At 46.2% G+C, this 13,064-nt stretch overlaps 1 protein-coding gene across 8 annotated transcripts in view; it reads right to left on the bottom strand.

Annotated features, from left to right (window-relative positions):
• Window positions 1-13,064, bottom strand: part of BRD4 (bromodomain containing 4) — a 1,415,251-nt gene that overhangs the window by 1,161,721 nt on the left and 240,466 nt on the right. For all 8 annotated transcript variants that reach the window (XM_085654329.1, XM_085654330.1, XM_085654326.1 and 5 more), the window contains exon 3: window positions 965-1,102. In XM_085654329.1, coding sequence (XP_085510455.1) covers window positions 965-1,102 — 138 coding nt within the window. The remainder of the gene's footprint in view (window positions 1-964; window positions 1,103-13,064) is intronic.

The raw sequence follows: 13,064 nt of genomic DNA on the forward strand, positions 1-13,064 counted from the left end.
CTTAAAAGTCTAGTAAACTAACAAATCTGGCAGTAAAATCATTGGTAACCAACAAATAATGAGTGTGCCTCGTCTCAGTGAGAAAAAGATTAAAGCAATGAAGGCACAGAATCGCTGGTCGGCCACTATTTCTCAGTGAAAAACCTGAAGTAGAAACTGCACATTACCACTGGGGACAGAATGGCAAGACAATCAATACTGAGCAGCAATAATTTGGTCTGGGGTGGATGGAGGAGGTGAGAATAGGTAAGTCTCATCACCTATCCCATCTCACAAAGAATATTTAATACCTCAGTAGGAAAGAGGGTCTTTTGATTAAATGTGATGAGCCCATAATCCAAAATTATGATATATATATATATATATTTTAAATAATTAAGTAAGTGTGCATGTTGGGAGCAGGAACATCTGCGCCTGACCCTACACCCACGCTCTTTGCAGATAAATAGTTTGATCCTGCTCACCACAGAAAGCCCAAATCAGTAAAGGTGTGAGTAAATTGCTATAGACTGCACTGATATGAAGCAGCTATACTTAGTTCATGGAACAATACACAGCCACCAGACTTTTTCAAGGGGTTAGACTATCAAAACAGAAGCTCACGTACCACAGTAGTGTATCTCTTCTTTAAACGGGGTGTGTATACATACCAAAGCATTCACTGGATCATCTTATTGTGTTGTGCCATTTAGTATACATTATGCAAATGTTTAAAATGCCATTACTTTTGTATAGTACATTTTTGCTGTTTTATTCGAGAAACCCCACTTGACCCGTAAGTTTCTTTCAAAGACGTTTATTAAAGATTTCAGCATGTATTGCAATAGAAACACCAATTAAATGCAAAACCTGGACACAATAGGGTAATTTCCTGCTGCTAAATCTAGCACTAGTGCTACAGGACAGGGATAACAACAGAACATTGATAGATTATAAATGTTGTCTCGTTCAACACACCACTAACCTTATTATAGATATAACAGTTTGTAAACATGGTATTGAAGTCATGGATACACTCCTGTGCATTCCAGTAGTAATTGTTCTCCAGGCGCTTCTTTATTGTTCCCATATCCATTGGTGTTTTGATAATTTTATAATAATCCTAAAAGAATCAAAGAAACATGCATCAGTGGTATGAAAGCGTACAGATATAAGTTCATGCCTTTTTTTGCCAACAGCAAAACAATACAGAATGTCCCACCATCTTGGTCACATGTTTAGCAGTCAAGCTCCTGCTCATGAGGTTGGTTAAAGTTACTTAAATCACAAGTGTAGTTTTTCTAAAACATTCAAGAGCGCATCAACTGCATATAGTAGGAATACAGGTGTATTTCAAATTAAAATATTCTTCAAATGTTGTATTTTACCCTAAGGTAGACAGGCTCAAAAGATGTTTTTTTTCCGTTCCAACTCCTGTGAGAAACTGATACTGATCCAAACCCTTTCCTTTTACACTCTGTGATCAAAATATCAACACAGAAAATAAATAATTCCAGCTGTGCTCAAGCAAACAAGAAAATACGGGATAATTAAGGTGACTACAGTCCTGAATCAAACTCTGCAGCTACTTCATAAATTATGGCAGAGGCATTAAGATATGCCCACAAAAGATACTCTGCACACAGCCTCCCATTCTCTTAGGGTGACACATTCTCACAAAGCTGAACATTAACATTGAAGGCAATACTTATACCACGCCAGGCAGTACACCTATGACACCAGCATATGTGCTTCTACAGCAGTGCCCATGCACTGCTCCCCCTCACAACCAGTAAAGGTCATCATGCTACAAAGAAGGACTTCAGCAAAGTTCAACAAGAATTCATATTGAGGTCACCCGGAAGTTGTGTGTGATGATAGCTTTGTAGATCTAAGAAAAACATTGCAAGTTTTCTGGGAGAAAAGCTTTCAGTTGGGATGCAGTGTGTTCACCTGTACACCCTTCACCGATACAATGAACCATGAATATAATAAACATGTTCAATACCCACCGACATCTCCAAGGCAGCCAGATGAAAGAGAAAATGCCCTCCCTCACGGATATACACAACAGATGTGTTTTTATAAAAAATAAAAAAAATCATAGAGCCTTTCTAAAGGAGAGAAGAGGCACAAACAATTAAACCCGAGAAGTTCATAGTTAAGCACATTTGATGTATTTATCTGAAGTACATAATGGCATTTGTATAACCTTAGAGCACCAATCTGAAACGAATGATTAAGTAACGGAGTTTTCATTTAAAAGTGAACTCAAAGAGATGACTGAACTGCGGAATAATTGACACTCCCCTCCCCCTCGCCCATCCCATCGACGTCAGAATGGGCTTTAGGCCAATTCAATTAAAGTATGCAGGACTTTTGATAGCGTGTGATAACTAACTACAATCTATCTCTGCAGCTATGTTTGGTTTGTTGCATGAGTTATAAGGAGTGCCCATCGACTTGGAAATTGATTTACCGGGGAGGACCTCCTAATCAGGGGAAACACTTTCCGAAGAACTTGCAAATATCTTTAAGCAGGAAAATTGTGAAAAAGATGCCCATGACTTCATGTGAGCATCGATGACAGCGAAATGCACAGTAATAAAGAGAATTGTAGGCTAGAACACAGCCAAATAAAAAGAAAAACAAAGTATCTGCTTTTCTTGGAACATCCTTGGTTCTCCTTGCAGCTGAAGGCACAATATGTTGAACTGCTTCTACTTGAAGCCATACGAAGTTTGCATTGACTCTGCAAGGATGATCATGCAAACATCTGGTTAAGTTCAGGTGGCAATGCTGCGGGTAGTCTTGGTCCAGGAGGTCAACCTCAAACTGCACACAGACTGAGGAACTTGACAGACATTTTGGTGCGAAAACATGGCCTGTGCAGAAACCTCCTGTGCAAAGAGACAGATGAAGCTGGCTCAGATAACACCACTGCCTAGCCTAGTATCGGTCAAACACAGAAATTCTGCTCTACATCATCTTAACAAGCACATTCAGAACTAGGGAGGCTGGAGGAAACATGGATGTAAAGGTCTTCAACTGGTCAAGTTAATGAGTAGTCTCACAGACCGTACCCTGAAGGTAAAGGTGCAACATTTTGCATTCCTTGCCGAACCAAATACGTCCATATAAAAGGGAGGGGGCCCAAGACAAAAAAAATGACATGTTCTCTGAGAATGTTCCTACTGAAGTCATTCACGTTTCTTGGACGATGTACCACAGTCCATAAAAGTTTCTCACCAAAGCGGAGTTCTCTATGAAATGCGGATGAGAGTACTTTTGGTCTGGTTTCTAGTCCATTTTTTAGGTAATGCATCTTTGAACTGTCTGTAAAAGGGCGGAGAAAGCTGAAATCAAAGGAAGAATATATTTCAGATTTAGGCAGAATCCACTCTAGTATGTTGATGTGGTAATGCTCTTCTGGTAGAAAACTTCTGCCTTCATCAGTGAGACGGTACATGTGGGCTGTCCAACTAGGCATTTCTTAGAATTATAAATGCAGCTGGAGATTTCAAGAATGGAATCCCTGCAGCATGTATGATCTCTTGCTCCATCGCGAAATTTGCATATGGCTGGGTCCGAACTGGGGTGGCAAAGTGAGCCAAATAACGATGATGGATTTAACTTAAATCTAATAGTGACTGGGGATGAGTGTCTGAAAAGTATCAGCGCTACGCCCATCATCTTATTGTGTTTGCATTGTTGACCATAAGTTGGTAGGGACGTGTGTCCCTTGCTCAATTTGCCCCAGGATTCAAGCTAGCATGGCTGATGAGGGGCGATGCCCCGAAACCAGTCCCAGGATGCTTGTTTCCGGTCCAAGGAAGACCTGGCTTGGGAGTTCGGGCTGGACTGGTGGAGAGGTGTGGCTCACTGGTTAGAGGTGGCAGATCCGTAAGCAGAGAATCGGCCAGGGACCAGGATTCAATTCCCGACGCGGCAGGGTCGTGGACCAGGGTCAAAACGGACTCGATAATTCTCGCCTCGGTACCTACTCTAACCAGGAACACACTCGGCAACTCTGGGCATTAGCTTGCCTCATCTCCACAACGGCCCCCCACATTCGCTGGGGATGCCTGGTTTCACCTTGGAGATACCCTGGAGGGACCATCTCACAGGGATAGCCAGGACGGGTTCCCCAGCGGTCTACAGCGCCAGGACGCCTCAGGGCAGCAGTGCGCTTTACAAGACACATACATACATACATTTACTGTTACTACAAGGAGCAGGGTCAAGGCTGACTTGCATATGGCTGGGTCTGAAGTGGAGTGGCAAAGTGTGCTAAGCAACGATGATGGATTTAACCCAGATCTAAAAGTGACTGGGGGTGAGTGTCTGAAAAGTTTCAGCACTCGGTCCATCATCTTGGTGTGTTTGCAATGCAAAACTTAGTACCTTTGTTGATTTTAGATGCAGAATGGGAAGATGGTTAATATTGGGAACTCTTCTTTACTAAAAAATTAGAGCATTTATTACCATAATATCTGAGGTTTGGGTACCTTCTCTACTTTTGTTTTGTGTAGGAGAATTTGAAATTCCTAGAACTGCCACTTCAAATGCCAGGGTTTCATCAACCTTTGAGGAACGAAGAGTGGGTAAAAACAAAATCTAATTTTGTTATCCTTTCCTCACAGAACTGACAATTCATCTGTTATTTGTTACCCCTCCGGCAAGAGGGAAAGTGGTTGGAAATGCTACCTGGCCCCCTAACCAAACACCAGGATCGAGCAAAACGGGTAATTAATCAAGTGTTCTAGGAACAGTATACATATGTGGAGATATTTATTTAAAATGTATTTCAGAGAGAATCTATTGATGGTTGTTGTGTCACAGCAGGCTTTCCGGCTGAAAAACAAACAGCACTTTGTTAAATTGCAGCTTCAAGCAAAAAGCTACTTGTGCAAATTAGGCTATGCCGAAATATGATAAATAATAAGTACAGACATTTTATTTTGGACTAGTATGAATGCATCTGAAATATCCCTATGGGGTGCTCTGGTGGCCTTGGTTGTGTGAATGATGACAACAGTTAGATGACAGCAGAGGATGTTAAAGGGTTCAGAGGACCAATATGGTCCAGTGGGTTAAGCTTTAGACCCACAATAAGGTAGAACAAGACAGGACCGGATCTGTAGATCTCGTTCAATCATTTTATCAGATATTCCTACCAATAAGTTGCAACTAAAATGTTGGGCCACCAAAGTGAGACCTACGTACAAAATAGAGCTTGTAGCTATGAGGCAACGTGTATGCAAACATTAAGTAAAGTACATTAAACAGTAATGGATGCAGATATCTTTATTACAACCAATTATGGGCAGTCCAGCTCAACTTAAAAAGTTTAAACCTGCCCTACCCATGAAGCAAAAGGCGAAATAAGAATGCAAGGCATGCTAAACCAAGAGTATCATTTGCACGGAAATCAACAACAAGATGGAAGTCAAATGCGACTTCAAAGGGTTCAAACATCTCATTTCCTATCCATTCAAAAAGTGCCAATTGTCCTTATCCATTACCATGTTGTAGGAAGCTGCCTCTGTATATACTATACCAAAGTAAGGTACAATGTGCACAGAGTCCAGTGGAACCCCAAAGGAAGGCAGAGGTAGAAGTGGATAGCACCTTACTCTCTATTTGTGGTAGTGTAGTAATGTAAGGCTTTACCAGGAGGAGGAGGAGGAGGAGGTGGAGGAGTGTGGCTCAATGGTTAGAGCGGCAGACCCTGAAGCAGAGTTCTGGCCAGGGACCAGGGTTCAATTCCCGCCTCGGCGGGGCTCGGGCTCAATTTCTTCAGACCTGTCTATTCTCGCCTCGGTGCCTATTCTAATCACGGGCCCCACGCTGCAACTCTGGGCAATAGCTTGCTTAGCCTCCACACCGGCCCCAACAGTGCTAAGGATGCCTGGCTTCACCCTGGGGGTGCCCAGGAGTGGACACTTCACAGGGAAAGCCAGGAGGGGTTCCACAGCGGTATGAGTATCAGCGCCAGGAAACCGCAAAAGGCGACACCGCAAGGTGGCCGTCTGGTGACAGTGCGCTCTATAAGTACCTTGACATTTGACATTTACATTTACCAGAGAACAGTGTTAAGTGTTGTACAGATTTGGGCAAGAAATGATATCACACACTCAAAGACTATACTCAAACCAATTTGTTTGTATAAAAATATTTAGTTATTCTATTTCTAGAACCAAGCCAAGCCTGGTGCAGGTTACTTTTGCTAACCAGTGTGATAGGCCTAGATATCACACTGGGACATCTCCTAGACAAAAAGATAAGTAATACCGGTTTTGTATGTTTGCAGTTTTTCAACTTTTCACACAAACCAACTCTACATTAAAAAGATTTTTAAAAGAAAAGCAGTCAATGCAATACTATGGGAGGAAATGAAGTTATCGGTTTACAGGTAAGTACTTTGTTCTGAGAGTTGGTATTCTGGGATTAGCAAAACGGTTCCCCCAGGGTCAAATATGCATTCTTCAAGCTTCCTCAGCAGCACTAGGGCAGCCAGGTGCAGAGTGATGAGGCCCAAAGTTATCCAATGGGAGATAGGGGCCTCCGGTTGGTGGCTGCTCACGAGCAGGCCACAATGTTGTGGGAGCAAAGCTCCTGGACTTAAGCTCAGGGCAAAGGGGCATTCAAGTTAGCACACAAGTGCACCCACAGCGGCATAGGGGCGGCCAAGTGCAGGGTGTTGTTTTGGCGTCGGGTGCCTTGTTGTTTTCAATGGGGATTCTCTGGTTGCAACAAACACTGCAAGCTCGGGGCGAAAATCTCCTGAAGGTGACCACCGGTTGGAGAGGTAAGTTGGGATGCCTAGGGATGCTGGGACACTATTTGGTTGGGCCACCCAAAGCTGTGGGACGTCGGGTGCAGGGGTGTCTTTAGGCGTCTGTTTTTCTTATCAGCTCCGGTCAGTGGGATCCTCCAGAAAGGGGCTGCAAGAGTTTACTGGAGATTTGAAACAGGTCAGACATCGCCAGATCTCAGGTCAGGATCGCCGGGGAGAACTCCTCGTGGTGTCGGGCCATTCCAACTCGGGCCGTGGGCTTCGGGTGCAGAGTAGTGCACACTCACGGGTTTTGCCAGTGCCAGAGTCTGTGGGTAGTCAAATTTGGTGCTCACAGGAGACAAACTCTTGGTTTGGGAAGGCAGGTGAGGTCCTCCGGGTTCTTGGGGGCTGCTGGTTGCAGGACACACCAGGATTTCGCTGGAGCAGGTTCGAGGTGGGGACAGGCTGGTAGGGCTGGGGACAAGTCAGTGGGCAACCTTCTCTTCTTAGTTCAGAACAGCTTCTTCGTCCTTCTCTTCTTCTGGTCAGTTCTTGTTTGAGGTGGCAAAGTTTGGGGTTGACCCTAAATACTAGATTTAGAGGCGTTACAGGTAGGTAAAGGTCGGAAACAATAGGTCCCTTCTTTGGGGTAGGTAGACCCTCTATTATGCTACCCTCCAGTGGGAGGGGGGCATATGATGCTCTCTGGTTGGCTGGGTCTCCCTATCTAGAATATTAGGAAATAGTTTAGGGAAAGAATATAGGCCCTTGGTACCTGGTTGGCAGGAACCCATGACACACTCAGTCAAAGCACATCAACAGTTTGGCAAATGAGGGGCAACCATGCAAAAAGAAGGCACTTTCCTACACCTGTCATGGAGAGGCATGCCGCCCGAGTAAACTTTGCTAAAAAGATGGCCTCCTTCCAAAGTAACACATTCAGAAATGAGTTATTACATATGCAAACTCAAATTACAGAAATATCAAAATACAGTACTTATCTTGGCTATAAACCAACAGAATGTGTGTGGTGCTCTAAACCTCTGTCTCTGGTGGAGATAAAAACCAAAGCAGAGCAAAGCCTATTTACCCGTAGCTTCTTTAATCAAGCAGCTACTGAGTACTAATCACAAACCAGGAGTAGATGCTGTGACCCGTCAGACAAGCAAAACTGCCACAGTATACAGCACACAATATCCACTGTGCACACTAGTTGCCAAATAATGCAGAAACATTCAAACTTACCTTCTGACCATGTGCATCAGTCAGTCCTACCACTCCAGAGCTATGGGCGGTGCTCTCAATGCGCAGCCAGCGTACGGCTTGGGACACATACTGTCGCCATGGACTCTGCCCTCCCCATGATCCCTCAAGTTGTGACCACGCAACAAAAAAACATTTCGCAACATGCAGACTTCAATGTATGTCTTCCAACATGTGGAATAGCCAGACGATCCGTGCAACTAAAGGCTAAATGATCCCTCTCATGGACTCTCGTTTTCAGTTTATGCAGCAACAAGAAAACTCTTACGCATAAACCTACAAAAATACATCTCCCATGATTTCCAGGCCCTTCAGTGGATCCAAATCACTAAACTATCTACATTCAAGATACTCTGCGCTGCACACAAGGACAAACTGCAATGGTCAAGCTTTTCTACTAATAAAGTTCAAGAGACACTTCCGGAAAATGATTCTAGGGTCCAGAATGGCATTGCACCGAATAATTCCACATTACAAAAAGATCACTGGTGGTAATCCCATTCTCTGCGCTAGCTGCAAAACTATGGAATCCCTTTCCAAAAAGGAAAAGTGCAACTGACAACAACCTGGAATCCCGGAGATAGGTGAAAACCTGGTGTTTTCCTATCAGAAAAACACTCAAATGGCCACGACCAGTTTACTCTATTACCATCTCAGATAGAAATTATAGTGTCCTAGCGAAATACAAAGAAACATGCAACAAGCCTATCACAGTTCAAAGAGCCATAATCAATCTGACTAGCAGTAACAGACCATGCCTAAGGAGAGACCATCTCATCAGGTCCCAGTCTTATCATTCAACTATAATAAATTTCACTCTAATTATGAGTAACTCCAAGTTATTTCACACTTTACACGCTTGCATTACCCCCGCATGTGTGTATTGCACGATGTCCTGCAAGATCTCAACAATAAGCATAAACAAGTTACTTACCTTCGGTAACGATGTATCTGTAAGAGACATATGTTAGTTATAGATTCCTTACCTTAGAATTTACCCCAGGCGTCAGACTGGATCCGTAGATTTTTCTTAGCAGTACATCTGCACGTCGGTAAGTGGCGTCGGTCGACTCCGTGTCTGTCGTTGGTGTCGTATTCGCCAGTATGATGTCACAGTTCCTACTTAGATGCCGCCCTTGCGCACTGAAGTCAGTTCTGACACGACTTTCCACGCCAGAAGCGCAGAGCCATGCAAGACACTGACCACTGGTGCGCCACAACTAGGGCCCTGGAAGGGAGTTTCTATACCTAGAAACCAGTTCGCAGAGCAGGGAAGATGGGTGGGCCTGTAAGAAATCTATAACTAACATATGTCTCTTACAGATACATTGTTACCGAAAGTAAGTAACTTGTTCATCTGAAAGAGACAGTTAGTTATAGATTCCTTACCTTAGAATAGATACCCCAAAAAAACCATCCCCGGCGGAAGGACTGCAAACCCAGTTCACACCAGAAAATCCGGGATGGACCAAACAGGCTAAATAGCAGTTTCTCCGGACTTGGATGTCCTGGTAGTAATGTCTAGTAAACTTATGCCTAGATGCTCACATTGCCGCTGGGCAGATATCAAGAAGTGGGACTCTGTGTGCCAAGGCAGTAGTGGCTGTCGTAGCCCTAGTAGAGTGAGCATGCAGCCCCACTGGAGGTTTCTTCTTCGCTAAGGCGTAGCAGATTTTTATGCAAAGGACAACCCATCGAGAGATGGTACGTTTTTGAACAGCCCAGCCTTAATTGGCACCTAGGTATCCAATAAAGAGTTGATCATCCACCCGGAAGTCTTTAGTGCGGTCAAGGTAGAATGACAGCGCACATTTAGAGTCCAGATGGTGGAGTCTCTCCTCCTCCTTGGAAAGGTGCAAAAGTGAGAAAAAAGTGGGCAAGGTGATAGATTGTCCTACATGAAATGGTGTAACCACTTTAGGAAGAAACGAAGGCCTCGTTCTAAGTTACCACTTTGTCCAGATGCACAGAAAAGAAAGGGGGCTTGGAAGACAAAGCCTGCAGCTCACTCACCCTGCGAGAAGAGGTGATGGCCACAAGGAAGGCAGTTTTCAGAGTAAGAAGCATAAGAGGACAGTTATGAAGAGGTTCAAAGGGAGCGCACATAATATATGTTATAACCAGATTCAAGTCCCACTGGGGCATTTTGAAAGGAGATGGAGGAAAGTGATGAGTAATGCCCTTAAGGAATCTATTTACAATAGGAGACCTGAATATGGATGGCTTATCTGGTAGCTGAAGAAAAGCAAAGATAGCCTTTGAGAGTGCCCAGAGCAGAGCCCTGCTGGGCCAAAGAAGGTATATACAAAAGGACCTTTGAAAGAGGGACAGAAAGGGGATCCACAGCCTTTGCTGTGCACCATGCCACAAACGTATTCCATCTACAGGTGTATATCGATTTAGTGGAGGGACACCTAGCTCCCAAGATGACATTACAGACTTCGGGAGGAAGGTCCAAAGCTGTCAACTGTCGCCGCTCTATCTCCACGCACGGAGGCGGAGACTGGACAGGTTCGGTGAAGAACCGTCCCCTGCTGCTGCGACAGAAGATCCTCCTGAAAGGGCACTCTGATCGGAGGATTGATGGCCATGATTCAAGAGCTCGGTATATGAGACTCTTCGTGCCCAGTCTGGTGCCACAAGTATAACTTGGGCCCGGTCGTGCTTGATCTTCTTGAGTACTCGGGGCAGAAGTGGTACAGGCGGAAAGGCGTACAAGAGGCCGCAGTTCCACTCGTGACGAAAAGCTTCTCCGAGCGAGTGCCACCTCGGAATCGCCATCGTGCAAAACTGCTGACATTGAGCGTTCTCTTCAGTGGCAAACAGATCCAACCACGGCTCTCCCCACCACTGAAAGAGACCTTGCACCACCTCCAAATGAAGACGACATTTGTGATCAAACAAGCACCGACCGCAGTGTTCATCCGCCCTGGCATTCAGAGAACCTGCCAGGTGATGAAACACCAGTGTCATGCCCTGATGTTCCAGCCATGTCCAGAAGCGAAGAGCCTCCCAACAGTCCCCGACCCCACCCAGCCCTGTTTGTTGCAGTACTACATGGCGGTGGTGTTGTCCGTGAACACCTGCACTACTTTACCTTTGAGAGAGGGAAGGAATGCCTTCAGTGCCAGTAGCATCTCCCGGAGCTCCAGCAGGTTGACAGGGAGCCCGGAATCCACCACTGACCAGACGCCTTTGATCTCTGCCTCGCCCAGATGGCCGCCCCGTCCCAGGAGGTATGCATCTGTCACCACTGTTAGATCTGGTTGGGGAAGGGAGTAGAATCCGCCTCTGATCCAAGCTTGGTTCATTAGCCACCACTGCAGTTCTTGATATGTTCCCTCTGAGATCTCAACATAGTCAGAAAGATTTCCCCGATGCCGCCACCACTGGAACTTCAGGTTCCACTGCAGAGCCCGAATATGCCATCTGGCATGATCCACCAGCAGGAGGCCATGAGGCCCAGCAGCCTCAGAGTCATTCTCATCAAAATCCTGGATAGAGGCTGAAACATCCGTATCATAGCCCAAATATCCCAGGCTTGCTGCTCGGGAGGATAGGCTCCAAACTGCAGAACAGCTCCTATGAAAGGGAGCATCTGAGAGGGAGTCAGGTGTGACTTCGGCATGTTGGTAGTGAACCCCATCAAGTGCAATAGGTCCGCCGTAATCTGGAGGTGGGAGACGACAGTCTGGGGCGAACTCGCCTTTAACAACCCGTCGTCAAGATAGGGGACGACTGGAACCCCTGATTCACGCAGATGAGCTGAGACCACTGCCATCACTTCCGTGAACACCCGAGCGGCACTGGTAAGGCCAAAGGGGAGCATAGTGAACTGAAAGATAGTGTCTGTGGGCTGGCAAGACGGGAATATGGAAATAGGCATCTTGCAAGTCCAACTCCACCATCCAGTCTCCGGGGTCGAGAGCAGACAGGACTTGAGCCAACGTGAGTATTTTGAACTCCTTCCGGAGGAAGCGGTTGAGGGTCTGAGATCTAGAATAGGACGCAGGCCTTTGTCCTTCTTGGGCACCAGAAAGTAGTGGGAATAGCAACCACAACCTACGTCTGGCACAGGAACCCTCTCTATAGCCCCCCTTGGTCAAGAGGGCTGAAACCTCCTGGCAGAGAAGCGCCAAATGAGCCTCTGACATGCAATCAAAAGACGGTGGCATGGAGGGAGGAGGAGTCTCGAAGGGGAGGGAGTAGCCCCTTCGGACTATTTGCAGAACCCATCTGTCTGACGTGATGAATGGTCAGTGGAGGAGGTGATGGCGAATCCTGCCTCCCACTTGCCGTTGATGGGCCAGGAACGTCTGACTAGGAATGTTTGGAGGCTGCAGCAGGGAGGTGGGCGGGAGGTCTGTTTGCCCACTAACTCCCTGACCCGCGAGGTCGCAGGGTCCCACATCTGCAGCCACGCAGAAGCTGGGTAGCTTGCGTGAGCCAGTGGCTAGACTCGGGCAGACGTGGTAGGGTGACCCTTTAGTAGCCACGAAAGGGACGAAAAGAAGAATGGAGTGTGGGAGAAGGCGCGGCGAGGCCCAATGTTCTGGCTGTAGCTCAAGAATCTTTAAAGCGCTCCAGCGTCGAGTCTGCTTTGTCGCCGAAAAAATGACGGCCATCAAAAGGCTTGTCCATCAAGGTTGACTGGACATCCCCCAAACAGCCAGATGTCCTCAACCAGGCGTAGCGCCTAAGGGCTACCGATGTGGCAATCGTTCTGCCATGCGAGTCAGTGGTATCCAGTCCACATCGGATTGTGAATTTGGCTGTGTCTCCCCCATCCATCACTGCCTGGGAGAGAACGGCCTGGGCCTCCTACTGTGACTGAGGCAGCACCTGCGCAACTGTATCCCAGATGGTATGGGAGTATCAGCCCAGGAGACGCAGTATTCACAGACCGCAGTGCCAAGCTGGAGGAAGAGAACACACACTTCCCAAGATGATCCAGCTTCTTGAATTCCCTATCTGGAGAAGCAAAAGGGAATGCTCCCTTTCAAGAAGTGGCTTGTACCACACCAAGCTCTCGGGGGAAGAG

This window comes from Triturus cristatus, chromosome 4_1 (genome assembly GCF_964204655.1).
Source record: "Triturus cristatus chromosome 4_1, aTriCri1.1, whole genome shotgun sequence".
Taxonomy (NCBI): Eukaryota; Metazoa; Chordata; class Amphibia; order Caudata; family Salamandridae; genus Triturus; species Triturus cristatus.